This window comes from Canis lupus, chromosome 22 (assembly GCF_011100685.1).
Source record: "Canis lupus familiaris isolate Mischka breed German Shepherd chromosome 22, alternate assembly UU_Cfam_GSD_1.0, whole genome shotgun sequence".
Taxonomy (NCBI): Eukaryota; Metazoa; Chordata; class Mammalia; order Carnivora; family Canidae; genus Canis; species Canis lupus.
The window spans coordinates 30,885,194-30,906,124 of NC_049243.1; the positions used below are offsets into that span (position 1 = coordinate 30,885,194).

General features: G+C 32.8%; 1 protein-coding gene across 12 annotated transcripts in view; it reads right to left on the bottom strand.

Moving 5' to 3' along the window:
* Positions 1 to 20,931, bottom strand: part of MYCBP2 (MYC binding protein 2) — a 258,986-nt gene that overhangs the window by 183,158 nt on the left and 54,897 nt on the right. For all 12 annotated transcript variants that reach the window (XM_038569798.1, XM_038569796.1, XM_038569801.1 and 9 more), the window contains exons 8-17: positions 19,666 to 19,762; positions 15,674 to 15,747; positions 15,397 to 15,535; positions 13,532 to 13,608; positions 12,465 to 12,669; positions 10,698 to 10,862; positions 7,138 to 7,296; positions 3,460 to 3,664; positions 1,381 to 1,526; positions 960 to 1,061 (exon numbers count right to left, since the gene is read on the bottom strand). In XM_038569798.1, the coding sequence (XP_038425726.1) occupies positions 960 to 1,061; positions 1,381 to 1,526; positions 3,460 to 3,664; positions 7,138 to 7,296; positions 10,698 to 10,862; positions 12,465 to 12,669; positions 13,532 to 13,608; positions 15,397 to 15,535; positions 15,674 to 15,747; positions 19,666 to 19,762 (1,369 nt within the window). The remainder of the gene's footprint in view (positions 1 to 959; positions 1,062 to 1,380; positions 1,527 to 3,459; positions 3,665 to 7,137; positions 7,297 to 10,697; positions 10,863 to 12,464; positions 12,670 to 13,531; positions 13,609 to 15,396; positions 15,536 to 15,673; positions 15,748 to 19,665; positions 19,763 to 20,931) is intronic.

A 20,931-nucleotide genomic window follows, 5' to 3' on the forward strand; every position in this document is an offset into this window, starting at 1 on the left:
ATTTGTTAAAAAAAAAGTGCCTAGAAAAAATTTATAATGGTAGTTAAATGTATAATAGATTTTATTTCATGTATCAAATTTCATGTCATTTCTAATAAGCATTTAAAGTACACAGTATCAGTAAATATTTCCAATCAAGATTTTGCCTAACAAAGGAATAAAATCACAAATTTCTGTAACCATCTGTCTTAATCCTACAAAGAAAAGATTCTATTGGGCAAGAACAACTTTAATAATACTTATATTTATCTTTGCTACTGAATATATATTAAACTATTTACTAAAACCACAGTAAAATGGTATTAAACTATTTACTATAACCACAGTAAAATGTATTTTCAGGCTGAGAAATGGTCATAAACAACAAGGAAAAAACAAACAATATACCTATCTTTGCAATTAAAACCTGACCAAAGCTCTCCAACTTACCCTTCTTGTACATAACCAGAATAAGCTTTTTCAGAAAAAAAAAAAAAAAAAAAAAAAGAAGAAGACATATAAAAACATAATTATGCACTGGGTTGGAAGAAGAATGCTGGGATCAAGTTCAAATGATAATCATCACAGATGACTAAGAAAACAGAAATTAAAATATTATATTAAACTACTCTGTTGTTTATTGGTTAAATAACAACCATAAGTCCAAAATCTAGGTGAAAGACCAATTCTTGGAATTCATATACATTTTTTAAAAAGTTGCCATTGTTAATAGCTTTTGATGGTTGGCAGATGGCAAAATTCCTAATATGCTTGACTTACTCTATAAATACCCTACTGTATTAAATCTATGTTATTATCACAACTGTAAATACCCTGAATATTTTCACATGTTACTATAATGTCATTAATTTTAGCTGCAATGTCTTACCAAGTCAGCCTATTCTGTAAACTTTTAGTGGTCTCAGTATAGGGTAAGAATATGGATTTTCATATACTTTTTCTCTGCAGCTACATCTTACCTCTTCCTTCCTCTAATCTGTGTCTCCTGATTACACGCTGTCGTTTTTCTTCTTGTCGTAACTGAAGGTGTTCTTCAATGTTAACCCCAGGTACTGGGACAGCTAGATGATTGACCAAAAAAAACCCACAAAGAAACACAAAAAAGACATATAAAGATAGATACAATAATAGATATGAGAGAACTATATGAAATTTAAAATTCAAGAAAGTCAAAGATAACAAAACACTGATGAAAACACAAATTATTTTTAGTTGAAGAATCTCAGCAAATGAGAAAACGAGCCTTATCCCTTAATTAGTGACATACTGTCAGTTACCATATAAGCAGTATGGCATAGTCAACTATTAATTTTTTAACACACATACTAATATAAATTACTGAACTGAAGGCAAGATGTATAGTCCAACCCATCACATTACCTAGCAGAAGATCTAAAGGTATCATTTCCTTCACTGCATCAAGAATTCCTCTTTGTCTTGCCTCCTGACCATCCAACTCTCTTGCACAAGCCTTGCAACACCCACACACGGCACAGCCAGATTCTCCGGAACCACAGCCACAGATTCTTTAAAAAAAAAAAAAAAAAAAAAATTTAACTGAAATTCTTCTACTCTTTCCTTAAAAAACTCTTTTTGATAATCTTTTCAGCATTTCTGAAATTAAGTTATATAAGTCAGCAATGAAATCTCTCCTTCAGATCAGGATGTGCCAATTTTAAAGACCTGAATAGGTATGAATAGATGGAATATTAAAAATAAGAGTTTATTAAATTCCTCATAGGTATAATTGGTATATTCCCACAGAAAATACAAATGGATTCTGCCATCCTCAAAACCACTATTAACAAATATTTTAAAAGTCATCACAATTAGTAAAGCACCAGCAGATTACTATTAAATGGTCTAGATGGGTTAGTCAGTTACCAAATACTGTTCTCCACCAGCTAACTTTAAGGAAGGTGTGCACAGCCATCATTAAGTGAGCTCAGCTTGCCAGCTTCATAAGATATATCTCCTTTTCTCTCCCTCCTTTATATGTCATCATCTCTCATTCTCTTCTTCCACTATGTCTGATTAACCGGTCCTTTTTCTCTTCTTTGCTCTTTCTTATCAGTTGTGAACTAAGTTTATGACATTTGATTACAACATAAAGAAGACAAGAACACTCCCAGAAGTTGCCTACAGGGTCAGTGAACAACAAACTTCTTAGTCACCTATTTCATAGATTTAGAAGTCGCAGCTTTAATGTTATTTGTTGGATCAGAACTGAAAACCTTTACACAGTTTCACTGTGCCTGGTTATCCAGTCTTGTGGTGATACAAGAGAAAAGGATCTACCTCGCAGCAGTTTTGAAAGACATAGCTAGGTGCCCTGTGAAACTCCTGGGCTTAAAATGGAAGCAACTGTTGACAATTTAGAGCATTACTGACTTCAAGAGTAAAAATTGATAAACTAATATGCCCTACTGCATTGTCCAAATGCAGTGCTTCAGAGATAATGTGGCACTCTAAATTTATTTTAAGATACACAGCCACAATTCTGTAATAATTGAAGTCATTTTTTAATACTGCATTGTGTCCTGGCATATAGTCTTCTGTTAATTTTATTCATTTATTTATTTTTGCCTCATTACTAAAGAAATCATTGTATTTGGTTAGTATACTGTCCATTTAAGTCTATAGGTTTAGGTTATAAATAATTATTGGAAACTGATAGTAGATCTCTGGGGAAAAAAAACATAAAGAAAAATAATTAATGTTAGGAAGGATCAGAGAATTCAGAAATTCATTTGTGATATTTACCAACTGCTTAAGTTTAGAGAAAACTTATTGTTAAAAAATCATACTATTTTGATAGCCTAAAAGAAACAGCCTGTTAATAATTTATTTTCATATGTTAGGCTAAGTATAAAATTCTCCCCAACATTCTGAGGAAAATCTGTATTCTGATTCTGCCAAATTCACATATAAACTTTAAAATAATTATAATGGAGCTCTATTATGGGGGAGGGGGGAGTCCACAAGAATAACAAAGGATAAATATAAACTAGTATAATGCAGCTTTAGAAGTGATAGTTCCTAGAACACCTAAAATTGTGAACATAAATTTAAAAGAAAATCATGTCCTTAATCAAGTATATTATGACATTTGATAATTCCATTGGGAAAAGATTCATGTTCAACAAAAATGGATATTTGGCATTAGTCTTAAGAAAAGAATACAAATTAAGGCATAGCCCTAAGCCTTGAAGAAACTTATGACTTGTTTTTAAATAATGCTTTAAATAAATCAAATGAAAGAAAAGCAACTTAAATAAAAATGACACTAAACTAGAAACTATTATAACAGGAAACAATTACTAGAATTACATATATATGCCAATATGCCCTCAAGAAACAACAAAGTAGAATATACACTCTGGAACAATCTTGAAAAGAAATGTGTTGTGCATACTTTCTACCAATATTTTATTTCTTCAGTATTAATCATTTTCTTACCCTCCAGGGACTCTGTCTGGACGCCCACTACTGACACAACTGGCTCCATAACCTGTACAGTCTCCACAGACAGTACACACCATGCACTGTTCCAGCTTCCACTTATGCATGCCTGGAGGGCACATCATAGACTTCTCATCTTTTTCATCTAGTTCTTCTTCCAGGTCTTCATCCATTGCTGTTGCCATATTTTCAACTCCAAAACCTATTTGACAGATCAATTTATAACTTTTATGTAAGATTACTCCTGTGTCTAAAAAACTGACAAAATTATATAACATATATTAATCCAAGCGAATATACAAAGGAATGTATAAAATTTAATTTAGGAACCACAAATAAGTTTTCTCTCTTGTTACTTTCTGCCAATCACTTTTAACTTTTGCTGATTTTAGTCCCTCATTTCCATCCTCACTGCCAACACTGTCATTCTACACACCACCGCAACCATGTTCTAAGCCATTAGTCCCTCTGCTCTAGAACATCCTCCTACTACTAGCAATCAGCAAAAATTTATAAAAAAAAAAATAATGAAAAACTTGTCACCAAAATTCAGAAATTACATACATACAAATGAAACAATAAATGTAAAAGATAAGCCATAGGTAGTCAAAGATATGTGGAACACATACAACATAACAAAAATTGCTACAAATCAATAAAATGAGAAAAATAAGTTTGAAGAAATGATCTAACATATTACTAATAATCAGGGAATGCAAATTAAAAGAAAAATGAGGGACCTAGCTATTCTGAACTCCTAGTTACATGCCCCAAAGGAAATCATAGAAATTTTCACCAACATTCACTAAAAATGTTCATAGCAACTCTATTTATAATAACCCAAACTAAAAACCAACCAAATGTCCATAATACTTAAAAAGGTTCCAAAACTGTGGGATATTCATACAACTGATTACCACACAACGAGTGTGAATAATCTATAAATATTAGTAACAATATAAATGAATCTCATAAAACAAGACATGAAAGAGTTCACGTGACTCTTTTCATATAAAGTACAAAAACATGCAAAATTAATTTATAGTGTTAACTTTAGAGGTAGGTAGTAACTGGAGAGGAACATACAGAGGGCTTCCTGGGGTGCTGGTAATATACTATTTCTTGATCAAGGTGCCGATAGGAATGTGTTCAGCTTCTGAATATTCACCAAGATCTACATTTATGCTATCTGTATTTGGCCATAAGTATGTTTTACTTTAATAAGGCAATAAAAAATTACAATGAACTACAATGTCATAGCCATCAAACTGATAAAAATAAGAGTATTGATACTACCTCTTGGAGTGATATGGAAAATCAAAGACTATAAACTGATACAACCTCCTCTAAGAAAAAACTAGCAAAGCTGAAATCTACAACATCAGAAATTATATTAGAGAAAGTCTCACACATGTCTGCCAGGAAATATGGATAAAGGAGGTTTTCAAATTATTGATAATAGTGAAAGTGAAAAATTAGAAATAAACTCATCTATCAGCAGGAGAATGGATAAACAATGGTATATTAGTATGATTTATTACATAGCAGTTAACATGAATCCTTTAGATTTATATTGACATATTTCAAGCACAATGGTGAGATGAAAAAAAAACACCTATTTTGCAGAAAGATATAGATTAGCACTTCTGAAGTATCTTATTTTTATTATAAAATGTGAGTATGTAACATATTTTACATGTAAAATATATAGGAACCAGTAAAAATACAGAAACATGACTAAGAATCAAAGTTGTGATTGTGATTGGCGAGAGAGAGGGAGTATAAATAATAAGCCTTGGAAGGAGAATAGAGGACACTGGAATCTTATCTATAATTTTTTTACTGAAAAATAAGGCATGTGATAAACAATTTTTTCCATATTATAATCTTATTTTCTGTACTTTCCTTGTTTTTTTAAAACAACTTTATTTTTTTCTTTTTTATTAAAACAACTTTAAAATAAAAAATGCCTTTCTGTTCTTTATATAATCTATATTCATTATATGTCTTACACTACTAGTCTGCTTTCTAATTCATTACTTACTAGGAGAGTAGGTGTGTTTTTTTTATTAAGTAAAACATCTTTTAACAATTGTTTTGGTTATTACAAAATTTACAGTAATAATCTAGAACATAGATGTAAATGTATGACAAATTTTCATAAAAGTTTTTAGAATAATAAGGAAACTATTTTGTTTAGTTCAAAACTTTTATGAAACATGAGTATATATTTATATTATATATAGAAAATTAAACTGCTTCTCTCCTTTTTTTCTAGTAGGTATTACCCAAAACTATGGTTCACTACTTTAACTCCAAATTTTTCCATTTTTGGAGTAATTCATTTCTTTCCTTTCTTTTGTTCTTTGTTTTTTAAAAACAATGTGCTCTAACAGACCTGCTCTTTTAAAAACTAAAGTATTTGGGGGTAGAGAGAGAGAGGAAGAAGGAGAGAAAAATCTCAAGCAGACTCCACATTGAGCATGGAGTCCAATGTAGGGCTTGATTTTAGGACCCTGAGGCCATGACCTGAACCAAAATTAAGAGTCGATGCTTAACTGACCAAGCCAGCCAGGCAACCCAAAACTTCTCTGTATTTTTTTTTTTAAGATTTTACTTATTTATTCATGAGAGACACTGAGAGAGAGGCAGAGACACAGGCAGAGGGAGAAGCAGGCTCCATGCAGAGAGCCCGACGTGGGACTTGATCCCGGGACTCCGAGATCACACCCTGGGCCGAAGGCAGGCACTAGCCCGCTGAGCCACCCAGGGATCCCAACTTTTCTGTATTTTAAACACAGTTCAACACTTAATAATACCTATTCCCTATTCTTTAGCCCACACAGAAAACCAGCAGTTGAAAGGAAGGGTATAGGATAACACTAATAGCAGCAGAAATAAAAACTGAGAGCAAGAATGAAGTAGACATAAACTATTACCAAAACCCAAACCAAAAATCACAAACATGACAAAGGATAAACCCCTCTTTCTGTCAACAGCCTAAGTGTAGGGCAAAGCATATGGTAAGTAAGGTGCATCTATAATTTAGCTCTTGGTAAAGGGTCAAGTATTCTCAACAACCATTTTTAGTTGTTGGGGAACTGATTAAATTATAGGTAGCTTGTGCTATTAAACAAGATATATCTCCCAGATAGGCTGCTGCCAAAAATGGTTAAAACTGAAAATGTGTGGTGTAAAAGGAATTAATAATGAAGAATTTCAAAAATGCACTTTTCCAGAATAATTTTGTCATTCAAAATGCTAAATCAAAAAGGTGAAAAAAAAAAAAAAAAGGTGTTATTAGATTTTATGTAAAATTTTTAAAAGTTGGGGTGCCTAGCTGGCTATGTAGGGAATCTGCATCTGTAGATTGTATGTGAATCTGCATCTTGAGGTGATGAGTTTGAGCCCCTTGTTGGGTATAGAGATTACTTAAATAAAGTTTAAAATAAAGAAAAGAAAGAAAAATACTCAAGTTCACTTGCTTAAAAATTAAAAGTCTGAAGTATATTCAATTGTGTCAGTGATATAATGTCAAATAAATAAATTCATTGGTTTTAGTATGAAATTAAAGAGCCACTTGTTTTGAAAAGAGTAAGATTCATCACCAATATTGTTCTAAAAAACTAATGAAAAGATGGCACAAAATTTAATATCCACATGTCCAACACCTACCTTTCCCCCCTTGGTTCATGGCACCAGTGTCTCGTCCACACTGTCCTTTATTATTTACACCAAATGTCCAAACTTCTCCATTCTTCATTAAAACACAAGTATGAGCTTTGCCCATAGCTACCTGAGTTACAAAATGGCCTTTCAAGTCTGTTACCAAACCTATAGGAAAGATACAAATTTGGTAAGAAACAACAACAACAAACCTTTCTGAGTCTAGTAAATCATCAGGATTGTAAAAGGACCACCTCAATGCAGAACTTTTTATTTCTGGGATAAAATAACCCACCTAAATGAGAAATAAGTGGCCAAAAGACTGGCAGGGTATCAGCAAATTATTTTTGTAAGTTTGTAATGAACTCTAAAATCTTAAAACATTATCATCCAGACTTGAGACAAATTTTTACTGTGGCCATTAGCTAAAGCTTGCTTCTCCTGAATGTTTGTTCTAAATGTCAATACTCTCAACAATTCTCAGAAGGGTCACTAACTCTCAAACTTTCCTAGTCCAAGCACAAAGGAGCCTATACATCATGTACTTTACTTGCTTTGACTTGCCTTAAAAAGAACTGAAGGAGAGCACTTAATGTAATGAGCAGTGGGTATTCTGAAGATTGATCAATGACTGAACTCTACCTCTGAAACTAATAATACACTATATGTTAATGAAAATATAAAAATAAGAAGGATTGAAAAACACTAAAATACTTGCCAGAGTATACTGAAATCACATTGTTTCTGCAGAAACTGTGAGATGTTCTAAAGCAGCATTTTTCAATCCTTTTTAACCTACAGTGCTTTCTTCCATAATCCAATAGCTAACTAGTTTAACCACTTAAGACACATACTACTTTCCTTATATTTGCCATATTCAAGTCCCACTCATATAATCTTAATATTTTGCATCAATTTTATATTGACCAAAGCATTAATCTTATCAAGTAGTAACAGTAAAAATAAAAAATTGTTGAATATTTCCAATAAATACTAAAATAAAGACTTTCTTAAAAAACTAAAGTATTTGTTTTATTTAAATTACAAATAACAGGGGCAGCCCCGGTGGCCCAGCGATTTAGAACCTGCCTTCGGCCCAGGGCATGATCCTGGAGACCCAGGATCGAGTCCCACATCGGGCTCCCTGCATGGAGCCTGCTTCTCCCTCTGCCTGTGTCACTGCTTCTTTCTCTATGTCTCTCATGAATAAATAAATAATCTTTAAAAAAAATAAATTACAAATAACATAATTCTTGTTTCATACTTTGGGAAAACTATTCTACATTATTTTCTCAGATTATTACTTTCCTAAGGTGACCTTCTCTTCCATCCTATATTACTTTGGTCTTTTTAGCTCAAAAACTCCCATTTTTAGTATTTAGCATATTTGAAAAAGGTATGTATATTTAGCAATATATTTTTAAGTTTCTTTAAGATTTTATTTATTATTAATGAGAGACACAGAGAGAGAGAGAGTGGCAGAGACACAAGCAGAGGGAGAAGCAGGCTCCATGCAGGGAGCCCGATGTGGGACTTGATCCCCGGGCTCCAGCATCACACCCTGGGCCGAAGGCAGGCGCTAAACCGCTAAGCCACCCAAGGATCCCCGCAATATTATTTATTATTATTAATTGTACTAATTGGCATATCTTAAACCCTTTCAGGGCCCAGGCTCTCAGTTAAGCATTTCAAAGGCATTATCTCCTATAATCTTACAACCATATGAAGCAGATACTGTCACGAGCTCCCTTTTGAAGATGGGGGGAAAAAAAAGAAATGAAAGTAATCTCTGAATAAAGAATTTGAGCCAGTTATTAGCCAACTAAAAAGTGGCAGTGGCAGGATCTGGGTCTATATCCATAACTATTAAACCACACTTCTCTAATTTTTAAGCTGTTTAAATGCCCAATTGTCTCTCAGATCCTCAAAAAGAGAGGGACCATGTCTGCCTGTTCACCAACTTGTAATACACTGTCAGTTCTCAATAAATATATACTGAATAAAATATGCACAAGTTTTCTTCAACACTAGCCACTGGGATCTTAGCAAGCAACAGCTATACTGAATGTTATTTTTAAACTAAACATGAGCCCATTCCCCAATTTTTTTTTAAAGATTTTTATTTATTTATTCAGGAGAGACACAGAGAGAGAGAGGCAGAGACACAGACAGAGGGTGAAGCAGGCTCCATGCAGGAAGCCTGACGTGGGACACGATCCTGGGACTCCAAGATCACGCCCTGAGCTGAAGGCAGATGCTCAACCGCTGAGCCACTCAGGCATCTACCCATTCCCAAATTTTGATTGACTCTGACAGTTGAGGCCAACTGAGGATCTAAATATTACCACATTAAGCCAACTCACATACCACCTGAGTACAGTTCAACTTAATAATTAATTGCTAGGGCAGCCCGGGTGGCTCAGTGGTTTAGCGCTGCCTTCAGCCTAGGGCCTGATCCTGGGGACCCGGAATCGAGTCCCACATCGGGCTCCCTGCATGGAGTCTGCTTCTCCCTCTTCCCACCCCGCCCCGCCCTCTTTCTCTCTCTGTGTCTCTCATGAATAAATATTTTAAAAATAATAATAATAATAATTGCTAGAAATGTTCAACATACGTCATTTCCCCAGCAATGAGACAATTACTTAAACTTCCAATCAGAAATTTCGTTGGTTTTCCTTTTCACAAAAAAATTCGCAGGCTTTATATATTTACCAAATATAAAGTCCTACCAAGTGGGCTGTCACAATGATACTCATTTCTTAAGTGCTAGAAAGAAAATCTAGTAACCAAAAATAACCAGTTTGAGATTAGACCTTATAAATATAAAATCTTTTTTTTTTTTGGCTAGTCCTATCCTCCATATCCACTCATTAGACTTTTGGTTTATTAGTCACTCAGTTGCTTAATGAGTAATTCTTTTTTAGTATTTTTTTTTTAAAGATTTCATTCATTCATTCATGAGACACACACACAGGCAGAGATAGGGAAAGGAAGAAACAGGCTCCCAATGGTGAGCCCGTTGTGGGACTTAATCCCAGGACTCTGGGATCAAGATCTGAGCCAAAGGCAGACGCTCAACCCCTGAGCCACCCAGGTGCCCCAACAAGTAATTCTTAAGACCCTACCATATATAAGACACTGTGCTGGGAACTGGGGATACAATAGTAAATAAGAGTGAGAGAGAGAGTGTGTCCTTCCCTATCTAGTGGGGGAGATAAATAATTCATCAATTATAAGTCAGTTATGCTATGAAAACCATTTCCCCAGGGTACTACCAACAACATGTCACATGAGCATCTGAATGAGTCTAGGGAAAGCCTTCCAGACAAAGTAATACTTAAGGTAGAACTGCACTAGCCAAGCTCTGTGATTAGCTTTGCGTGAAACTATGACACTGTTCCTAGCAGTAAGACAGGAAGGAATCACAAAATGTTGTATTTGGAAAAAAAATGTGAAAGATACAGAGAAAGCATGCTACAACTATTAATTTTCTAGACATATCTTTCCAATATATGTCTAGTATTGGACTTTCTTTGCATAAAAGTGAAATGTGTTTAAGTTGAACTTACTTGAGCTGTCAGAGTAAATGGCATCTTTCCCAAACATGTATAGTTCTCCATCTTTAGAAATAACAGAACTACTTCCATTGTTGCAGGCTGTATACACCACAATCTTTCCTTCCATCTTAATTATCTTTTTAGGTTTATAGGGTTTTGATTGCCGTCTGCTCTTAGCTTAAAAAGAAAAACAAACAAAACAAATAAAAATAAGGCATCTATGTATAAATAAAAGTAAAGGCTTGTATAAAAAGCCCAAGGAAAAAATATATGCATTTATGATATACATTATTTATTTTCACAAAGCCCTGGGCCTTCCAACATGTCAACTAAAATAAGTCACCTGCAAGCTTTATCTGGTTAATTAATACTTAGGCTATCACTATCAGATTCTTTTCTTTGTTACACACTGAAATTTCCAATAAGAAATACCAATTTTCTACCAAACTTCTCACTTCTGGAGAGCCCAACCTCTAGATCAGCTATTTACATTATTAACACCATTCCATTATTATATATATAATTTTCTTTCAAACGCTACCTCACATGTATTCTTATTCTAGAAAGTGAAATTAGTTCCTCATTCATTCAACACATATTTAAGCAGGTCCACCCAGTCAATGAAATCGTGTAAGGAAAGGAACATATATGGAGAAAGAGTAAATAAATTTAAATGTGGATAATGATTCAAGTAGCCTTTGCTCTTAAAAACTAAATCCCTGAAATGAGCAAAAGATGGGAAATATCAATGTTCTGTTCCTTCAGTCAATCCCAGTTCCTGATGCCTTTCAGAGTAAAACCATATTGCTGTGCTGGGCACAATTCTAGAATTTAAAAATACCATTATATTTTTTCCATTTAATATGATCCACATACATGTATACAGTAAATACACTATCTGGTGCTGAAAGAAAGAACAATATCCACCAAATGCTGGAAGGAAAAACTGGCTGTGCTGAAGTTTCTCAGATATGGCAATAGACTTTATGGGGATTTTTTTCTAGGTAACTTTTATTTACACAGACTTCTACATTAGATGTTGACTACAAACCTAATCCTCCTAATATTCTACTCCATGGTTCTAAAATGTATAAAGTATGTGAGAAATTACAAAAACAGAAAAATGACACTGAGAAAAACTGGACAAAACTATAGGAAAGATCAGAGACAAAATTGTTTATGTTATCACTGCTTAAGAATGATTTCATTACAGACAAATAATAAGAAGAATAGTGACACATAACTAACACTATTACACAGGTTATATTCAGGCTTACTTCATTTTGAAATATATATTCCTTATAAAATTTTGAGTTACCTAAAATAACATAATAAGTTTTTTAAAATAACACCACTAAACAAAACAGATGAATAGCAGTATATCCATAAAGCATCACAAATTTTTATTCATGAAGATGAACTCTAGAAAGAAATCAGCACTTAGTTTTTTAATGTATAATAGAACACCATTAACTGGATATGCCTCAATTTAAAATCCTGTATTAATCTGGCAAGGTTAGTGCTTTATTTTATTTATTTATTCATTCATTCATTCATGAGAGGCACAGACAGAGAGGCAGAGACACAGGCAGAGGAAGCAGAGAACCTGATGCAGGACCCAATCCCACAAATCCAAGATCAGGCCCTGAATCAAAGGCCCTGATGCTCAACCGCTGAGCCACTTAGGCATTCCAGATTAGTGCTACTGAAATTGATATACCTCATGTTAGTAAATTCTACAATATTTTTATTCAATGTCCAGTTGATTAGTCAACTTACTTGACTCTCCATCTTCTCCTTTACTAGCAGATCCTGTAAAGAATATGCTTCCATCTTCTGCAACTAAAAGGGCATGAGAGCCATCGTGTCCAACTGAAAAGTGTACAATCTTTGGAGACTTTGTAATTGGTAGCTCAACCCATTTTCCTGCTGAAGGACCACCTTGCTTGATTCCAAGACTCTGGTACTTGCCAGTATAATATATCTTGTGTGTGTATATATATATGTGTGTACATATATATATATATATGTATATAAAAAAAGAGAGAGAGAGAGAATTATAGTTCCTTTTAGAATAGTGTACCAGGTTTCACATGAGAGGAAAAAAAAAAAAAAACTTCATATCTTACTGAAAAACAAAAATAACAAAAAACCAAACTGTTTTTATACTATTCAACTTCTGTGAGATCTGCAGGAGAAAAATATACATATTTTTCCTAAAGATCCAGTTCTTAATAGCTTTTTCATATCTATGCAGGATATCTATAATCTTGCATTATAAGTCTCCTGAATAGATATGAATAAATATGCTTCACAAATATAATCTCACAATAGTAGAAACATGATAAAATTCTCAACTTTTTTCCCTATGTAAAAAACACTACATACAAATATACCATAACTGTCTAATAATTTTAATTTTCAAAATTCTCTTAATTACCTTATTTTATACTCATATCCAAGATAAAAAAGAGGCTTCTATTTCTATAGATTGACCTCTACAATCTGTGACTTAATTATAATTACTCCTACTGCAATAAATATGTGCTCATCAATGAACTCAAAATGTGAGTTCATTCTAACTCAAAAAATTGCTAGGTGCTCCATAAGTAAAATGAGCATTTATAAAAATGCTAACATTTCATAAAGTTTTACAGTCATATGTCACAATTTTCTTTTGTACTATTTCAATATAAAATTTCACCATATTAAAAAATAATTTAAAATCAAAATTTTAAAATACTATGTTTCAAGACATGAACCATGTAAACTAATCAACTGATTATACCAATTGAGTATCTTGTAAAGAACAATATGTTTATTTTTAATCCCAAAAAGTAATTTACCTTTCCACTTGATGTTTTCATTAGTGCAAACTCTCGTCCTGCACCAAGAACTGCTGACTCCTCATCAAATCCTGTACCTGATAAAGAAAACTAATAAATACTACTATATCGTTAATATGAGTAATATAAATCATAATTTTGCACTATTTTTAGTAATTAAAAAGTCAATTAAACCTTTCAAAAATAAGGGTAACAATACTTGTTAAATCACTATTTTGCACATCTGAAACTAATATAGCATTGTGTGTCAACTATACTTCAATTAAAAGAAAAAACAAAAAATAATAATAAAAATAAAAGAAAATACAAGATGACAAAATGTCATACACTGGACTTTTTAAAACAAATTAACAACAACAGATACACTACCTTCAAAGAAAAATAAAATTACCAGAAATTTTTTAATTTGTTTCAAACTAGCACCAAATTAATTTTTTAAACATAAAAAAATGTTTAAACGATGTTAGCAATATTCCTTGAATGAATGAATGAATGAATTTTTATTCATTGAGCATTATTAGGTATCAGGCATTACAGAGTACCATGAACTTTATCCTATTGGATACTCACAACCATACTGCCTGGTTTACAAATGAAGAAATATGAAGCTTGGTGAAGTTAGTCCAGACACAGATTCATTTAAGCTTGAACAACATCATGCAGATATTAGAATTAAGGTATATCAAATTCTTTATTCCATGTTTTTCTACAGAAGAACATCTCATGTAGCTACTCCATCAATTTGAATACATATTTGTGCACATAAAGACCCTGATGCACATTTTCAAATTGTGAAACTATGAGTAAATAATTATATATGACATATTTTATGACTAATTATACAAACTCCTAATTAGTTTATGGGTATTTAAATTTAAAAAAAAAACTGTAATTTCAACTCCATACTTTTCTATGAAGAATTACAAAAACACTAAATAATTAAATAAAATATGCAAAGTAAATCACTCATGCGAAGTTTATTCAATTTAATGAGATAATAGTCAAAAAAGGTGGATTCATGCAAAGAATCCCACAAGTAAAAATGGCCCCATTAAACCTGGAAGAGCATGACAACCCAAAATTGAGAGCCTTGTGGGAACAAAGATCCCTTTGTGTCTGTTTTTAAAGATTTTATTTATATTCATGAGAGACACACACAGAGAGACAGAGACAATACAGAGGGAGAAGCAGGCTCCCTATAGAGAGCCTGATGTGGGACTCGATCCCAGAACCCTGGGATCACAACCTGAGCCAAAGGCAGATGCTCAACCACTGAGCCACCCAAGTGCCCAGAACTAAGAATCCTAAGTACTACTATGACACTGTAAGAGCACAGTAGTAGACCGAGAAATACTGTGTCTCTATTTCTGTATCCAAATGAAAGATTATTAATCAGTTTGTTAGGCCAATTACCATTTTCACAATCTATGAGATCATTCTATGGCTATGTTGAAAATCTGTTCAAATAACGATCAAAGGTTTCAATGAGAGAACTATGTTTATTAATGTAGTAATATTTACAATATAAGTTTTGAAAATTTTAAGTAACTGAATAAAGATAAAACATAAAAATCTATAATTCTTAGTAAATTAAGTTTCTTTTCATTTGCTCTATTCAAAATGAAAATAGAAAATTAATAGTTACTTCCTTAAAATGGTGTTCATATAACACACTGTTTAAAGGCTATATTTTCTAGTCACTTTTAGATATTAATTCGTAAGTAGCTTTGTGGTAACAGCAAAGTAACTGCCAAAATATTACTGCTCAAAACAAAAAATATACTGCTCAAAAGACAATTAGTTTTCAAAAGAATAAAAAATATGAAAATTTAAATATGGGAGAAAGGCTTATTTGGCTATCTTACTTATAATATGCAAGTCCTTTTCCAGATCAAATAGTGAGATACCACAGGCATGTAGACATTTTCTGGCCAGTTTAAGTTGTAATTCTTGTTGTAGCACAGGTTCAGTACTTGTGGCAAATATTCTGACAACAAAGCCATCCTGAAAGAAATAAAACATTCAGAGTAATATTTTGTATTAACTTGTTTTTCAAGGCTCTCTATTGTCTAATTAAGGTCAAATAATTCATGAAAAAGGGGATCTCGTTTATACTAGCTATTCATGATTCAAAGTACTTACATCTCTTGAAGCAGCTATCTGATTAATATATTCTCCATCAGTGAATAAAATATTTTGACCTTCAGTGTGGCAATCTGTACAAAAAAAGGAAAAACTAATTATATTACAATATAACCAAACAGCTCATAAAATGACTTTATTCCTCTGTTGGAAGTCAGAATGAGAGTTCTCCACGCAATAAGGATAAACTTAAACTCAAAGGGATACTGTGCTTTTTAATAAAGAATTACAAATTAGCAGGAACTAAATAATTCAACTACTATTACTTATTACATCTGTGCTTACATTTATAAATCTTCCATAATCAAGGACCTGAAAGCCCACCTAATTTCAAAATGAATTAGTATTGGATGTAGTTTGATAATAAACATGCACCATGGTAAACAAACTATGTTGGTTATAATCATTTCAATACAATCACATGCGATGTAGGCAACACTCTACTCTCAGACATACATCACAGTCATTAGTGTCACAGAAAAATACATATAGACCTAAAAGCTTCTGCATTTGAGGTCTATGGTATCCAACTACAGATATCCCTTGCTTTATTAAACAGAATAGGTTGTACAGTTTTCACTTTGAAGTTTGTTATTCCCAGCATTTTTAGCATTTGATATGCTATACGTTTTTGTGGGTTTGTGTTTTTTTTTGTTTTTAGTAAACTCAATGCCCAACATGGGGCTTGAATGACCCCATTACCAACAGTCACATGCTCTACTGGCTGAGCCCGCCAGGTGCCCCATAGCATGCTATACATTTTTAAATGTTCATACGCTTTGTAGAACAAACACATCTAAGCTTATGTATTTCCTTTGTCTGTAAGTGTTCACATATTTTGGCTGGAATAATGTGTTTTGTCAATACTATATGGATCTCTGTGGAACAGTGCATATATACTTTGATCAAAATAATGCACAAGTGCCACTATAACAAGGGATACCAGTATTACAGAAGGACCACTGGGACATGTGTTAGTGATTGCTATTAAATAACATGAAACTACAAGCAAAATCAATATCTAAGTATAAACTATATATTTTCGGAAAAACAAATGTTCAGCAAGCAAGTTTAAGAGCACACACACTTCCCAAAATAACTGCAGAGAACTAGGATGAATCTCTCCATTAATTACAATACAAAAAAAAATTTTATTTCATTTCTATTTGCACCTGAATCAACAAAACATAAAATTCTGGTTTTGGAATGCAGTAATGGAGCCCACCCAAATAAGCTGGATTACTCCATATCTTTGCCCAGGAGCTTCATACTAGCATACTTCCTTATTATAAATACGCAAAACACAGGCAGACCCTTACCAAATAGAGAATTCAGTGATCACAAACTGGAAATAGAAACTGGGAGACAAGGCCCACTGGTAGCCCAAGAGACTTGGTAATCAAAGAGAGGAGAAATCGAAAGAAAGAGTTCCTAGTCCACTGTACAGAATACAAAGAGGCGCAAGAAAGATGCTTCTCAAGCTCTAAGCAGTAAGATTTTAAACTAAAAAGCAAAGAAGAAAAACTCATTATAATTTCAGATAAATGCAGGGGTGAGGAGTGAAGCGGCGCAAGAAGACTGGCAAAAATTCTCATGATCTGAGGTAATCTGTCACCAGACACGGAGAGTAAATGACATAAGGGTACAATATAAAAGATAAGCCAACATATAAAGGCTAAAATGACAATGGGGAAAAAAGTATTCTAATTTCATCAATACTAGGTTGAAAATAACTTATTTATAAGTTAGAATCAAAGACAGGTTGGAACGAAGCTCAAGGAATTATCAGATTTATGTCAATTTTAAATATGGTATATTCATTAGCATCTATGAACCTGACAATTTACTTCTGCTCTGTCTGTATGTGAAAACTACAGAGTTGCCCCTAGCAATGGAGAAAAAAGTGCTATTGAATAAACTGCAGTGCAGATCAAAGATATGGAAAAATGATGATAGGCTTCTTCAGGCTTGAGGGCAGGTCTTCCTGCTGCATGATTTCAAAAAGATCTTCTCCTTATCCTTTCTTTATCCAGCATGTAGTAAGACAGCATCTTCAGGAAAATATCAAGCAACATCTGCCAGTTAGGAAGACACACAGCACAGGACTGTCCTCCCAAAATTTGACTCATTCTTCACCTTGTATATAGTGCGTATTTATGAAACAAGAAAGCCACACTTGTACCGTTAAAAGTTGCACTTCTTATGTTAAATGATGTAGTGATTTAAACTGAATAAAAACATTAGCAAGTCATTTTTTATCATGTTGGAATAAATAAAACAGCTATAGGTAAACCATTTTCAAATGATCTTCTCAGTCACAATCTTTATTAATTGATCAGGGTTTCTCAAAAGTAAATTCTTTATATTAGTATTCACTTGTTGGGGGAGGAGGGGTGTATTTAAGAATTTTTCTTCTGGGATGTTATTCTAAAATAGCATGAACAGAGTGACAGGGATGCTCACTACAGTGTAATTTATATGGTAAAAAATTGGAAGGAACTTCTATTCCAATATATTAATCAATGAAATATATTTTGTAATATAATTTTGTGAAAGACTATTTAATGGTCTAGAAATATATTCAGCATATTAAGTGAAAGGGATAGGTTAAAATGCATTAGGCTGCATATGACCTCTTTTTTTATTACACTATCCATTCATACACAGGAAAAAGACAAGGTATTTACCAATATGCTAATAGTGTTTATATATGGGAAGTAGGGTGGCAATTAATTTTGATTTTTTTTGCTTATAAGATACTTATACAATAAATGTGATTTTTAAAAATATAAGTATGTATGTGTATCTATATCTATATCTACATAAGAGGGTGCCTGTAATTATTTTAAAATTAACATCATCACCATCATCACCAGAGACATGTTGGTCGAAGATTTGTGGTGATTTAAAAAAAGAAAAAGAAAAAAACAAAACAAAACCCTGTAGGTATATCTGAAAATAGATAGTTATTTACAATATGGCTTTAATAAGTTATCTGTTTTCCAAAGTAGCTTTTTTTGTGTGAAACACATATGAAATGTGGCATTTACCTTAACACAGTGTCATGTACACTAATTTGGATATATTATGTGTATAGCAATGTTCGAATAAATGTTTGATGAAGTTATAAGAATGATTTAAAAATTAACAAGCAGCTTGGGAGCAATTATCCTTCCCAGTGTATTCTTCAGAAATAGTTCTTATCTGGTCAAGTGCTTAGAAGTAATATATTGCTGCTTTCCATGAAATAATTGATAGACACATTAAACATTTAAGATTTTAATATTAAGCAAACTCCTTCATTATGCATTAAAGATATATACAAATTGAAGGACCTTACAATGGATAATATATTATACGTTTTCCCAGTGTTCTACAAAATTTAAGATCCACTACCCAGACTTTAGACAATGGTTTAAGTGATAAATATGTATGTACAACTTCAAAATTAAAGCAAAATGAATTATGTCCAAAGTGCTTTACCAGAGTATTATTAAAATGTGTAAATGATGGAATTAAAAAAAATTCCTGATCCATTCTAAAATGTTTCCAAAATTCATTAATATTAAGAGGAAAACCTAAAGTGCACTGTTGTTAAAGTAGTAATAAAAATCAATAGAGGGTTCTTCATATCAAGTTATAGGAAAGCCAGAGTAATACTTTTATTAGGAACAACAAAGTAACCTCAACCCCATTAATTCAGGAGCTGAAACCATCTTGGTGGGGTGAGCATGAGAGATCAGGTTGCAGATGCGCAGTGATTTGAAAACAAATTTTAAAACACTTTATACTATATTGCTCATGTCTGTTTTCCTAACATGCATTAATTTTATATAGACTATAAAATGATTCGTATGTCAAGATTTTTTTCACCCTAATGTAAGCAATCACTATTCCTTGCTAATCACTTTTTATATATCCAAATGGTCTAACATGCATATCTCTTAAAATCACCTGTGGAAAAAAAACAAATGGCTAACTGAATAACATACCTGGTAAAATTACAGTACCATCCTGTTCCAGTGTTTCAGGGCTTATTCTTATGGCTGTCATGCTGTGGTTATTCACATCTCTATATAATAAAAAACCCTGAAAATAACAAAAAATTTTGCTGTTAAGTGTTAAAATATTTTTTCACTAGCTACTTGGCAGAAAGAGCAGTCACACATATCTATACAGTTTTTTGAGGTATGGTAGTATGTAAATATTAATGTCTAAAACAGATTAAAGATTAAAAATATAAGAACATGGGTATGCTTTAATAAAAGGAAGAATTGTACACTACTGGGTATTAATTTAACTTATTACATTCTCACATACATCTATTAGATATACCACACAGGGCAATATGGACATTTTGTTCAAATTATTTTATCACTTGCCAAGTAAATAAGAGAAATGACCACTGCTGCTTCAAAAAATACTTTAAGGAAAAATAGCTTTAGGAGTTTGGTTAATATTTAGGAATGAAGAGGGTGGTGGCTTTAGATGGAACAATATGCCATGGAACTATTTCCATGTCCTTATTTCTTACATAAAATACTATACTGGCAAATAAAAATTCAATAAGATGTTTTGAACCAAGTTTTAAGAGATAATCACTAATTAATTTGACATTTAAAATTTAATTTCAAAATCTCCCTAATAGTGGATATAGAATTTATTTTTCATATAACAACAATTTCTTTAATTTTCAAAATATTTTCATTTTTTATGATTTGATGATGATGAGCAGCTGTGAGCTGAGCAAAACAGGTATGCAGGAATATCTTTATTCTATATCCTTCCACAAGGCAGCTTGGACTTTACCTCTCGGGAAGGGATAGTATGGAAATAAACCCTTGTGGCCCTTTGTCTATCCTTCATCTGCTTCTCTCCATGGGAGGTGCAGTAAGGTATCTGACTGCTGACACCCATCTGGCCATATTAGTCAAATGATGAGATCACGCATTAAGAAAGCAACATAGCCTAACTTTTTTCTCTTTTGTGATCCTCCATATAGGAATCTATTCACTGGGCAGATCACATACTGTTTCCTGGAAGGTACTGATCCAGACTTATAATGACGGGTCTAGTACAAGAAGCTCTAATTTGGACTCAGATCACAGATACAGTCCCAATTCATATTTGCAAATGGTAATGATGGTCTCTGATTCTTATCTAGAAAAATACTTAAAAAAAAAAAAGATTTTATTTATTTATTCATGAGAGACACACAGAGAGAGAGGCAGAGACATAGGCAGAGGAAGAAGCAGGCT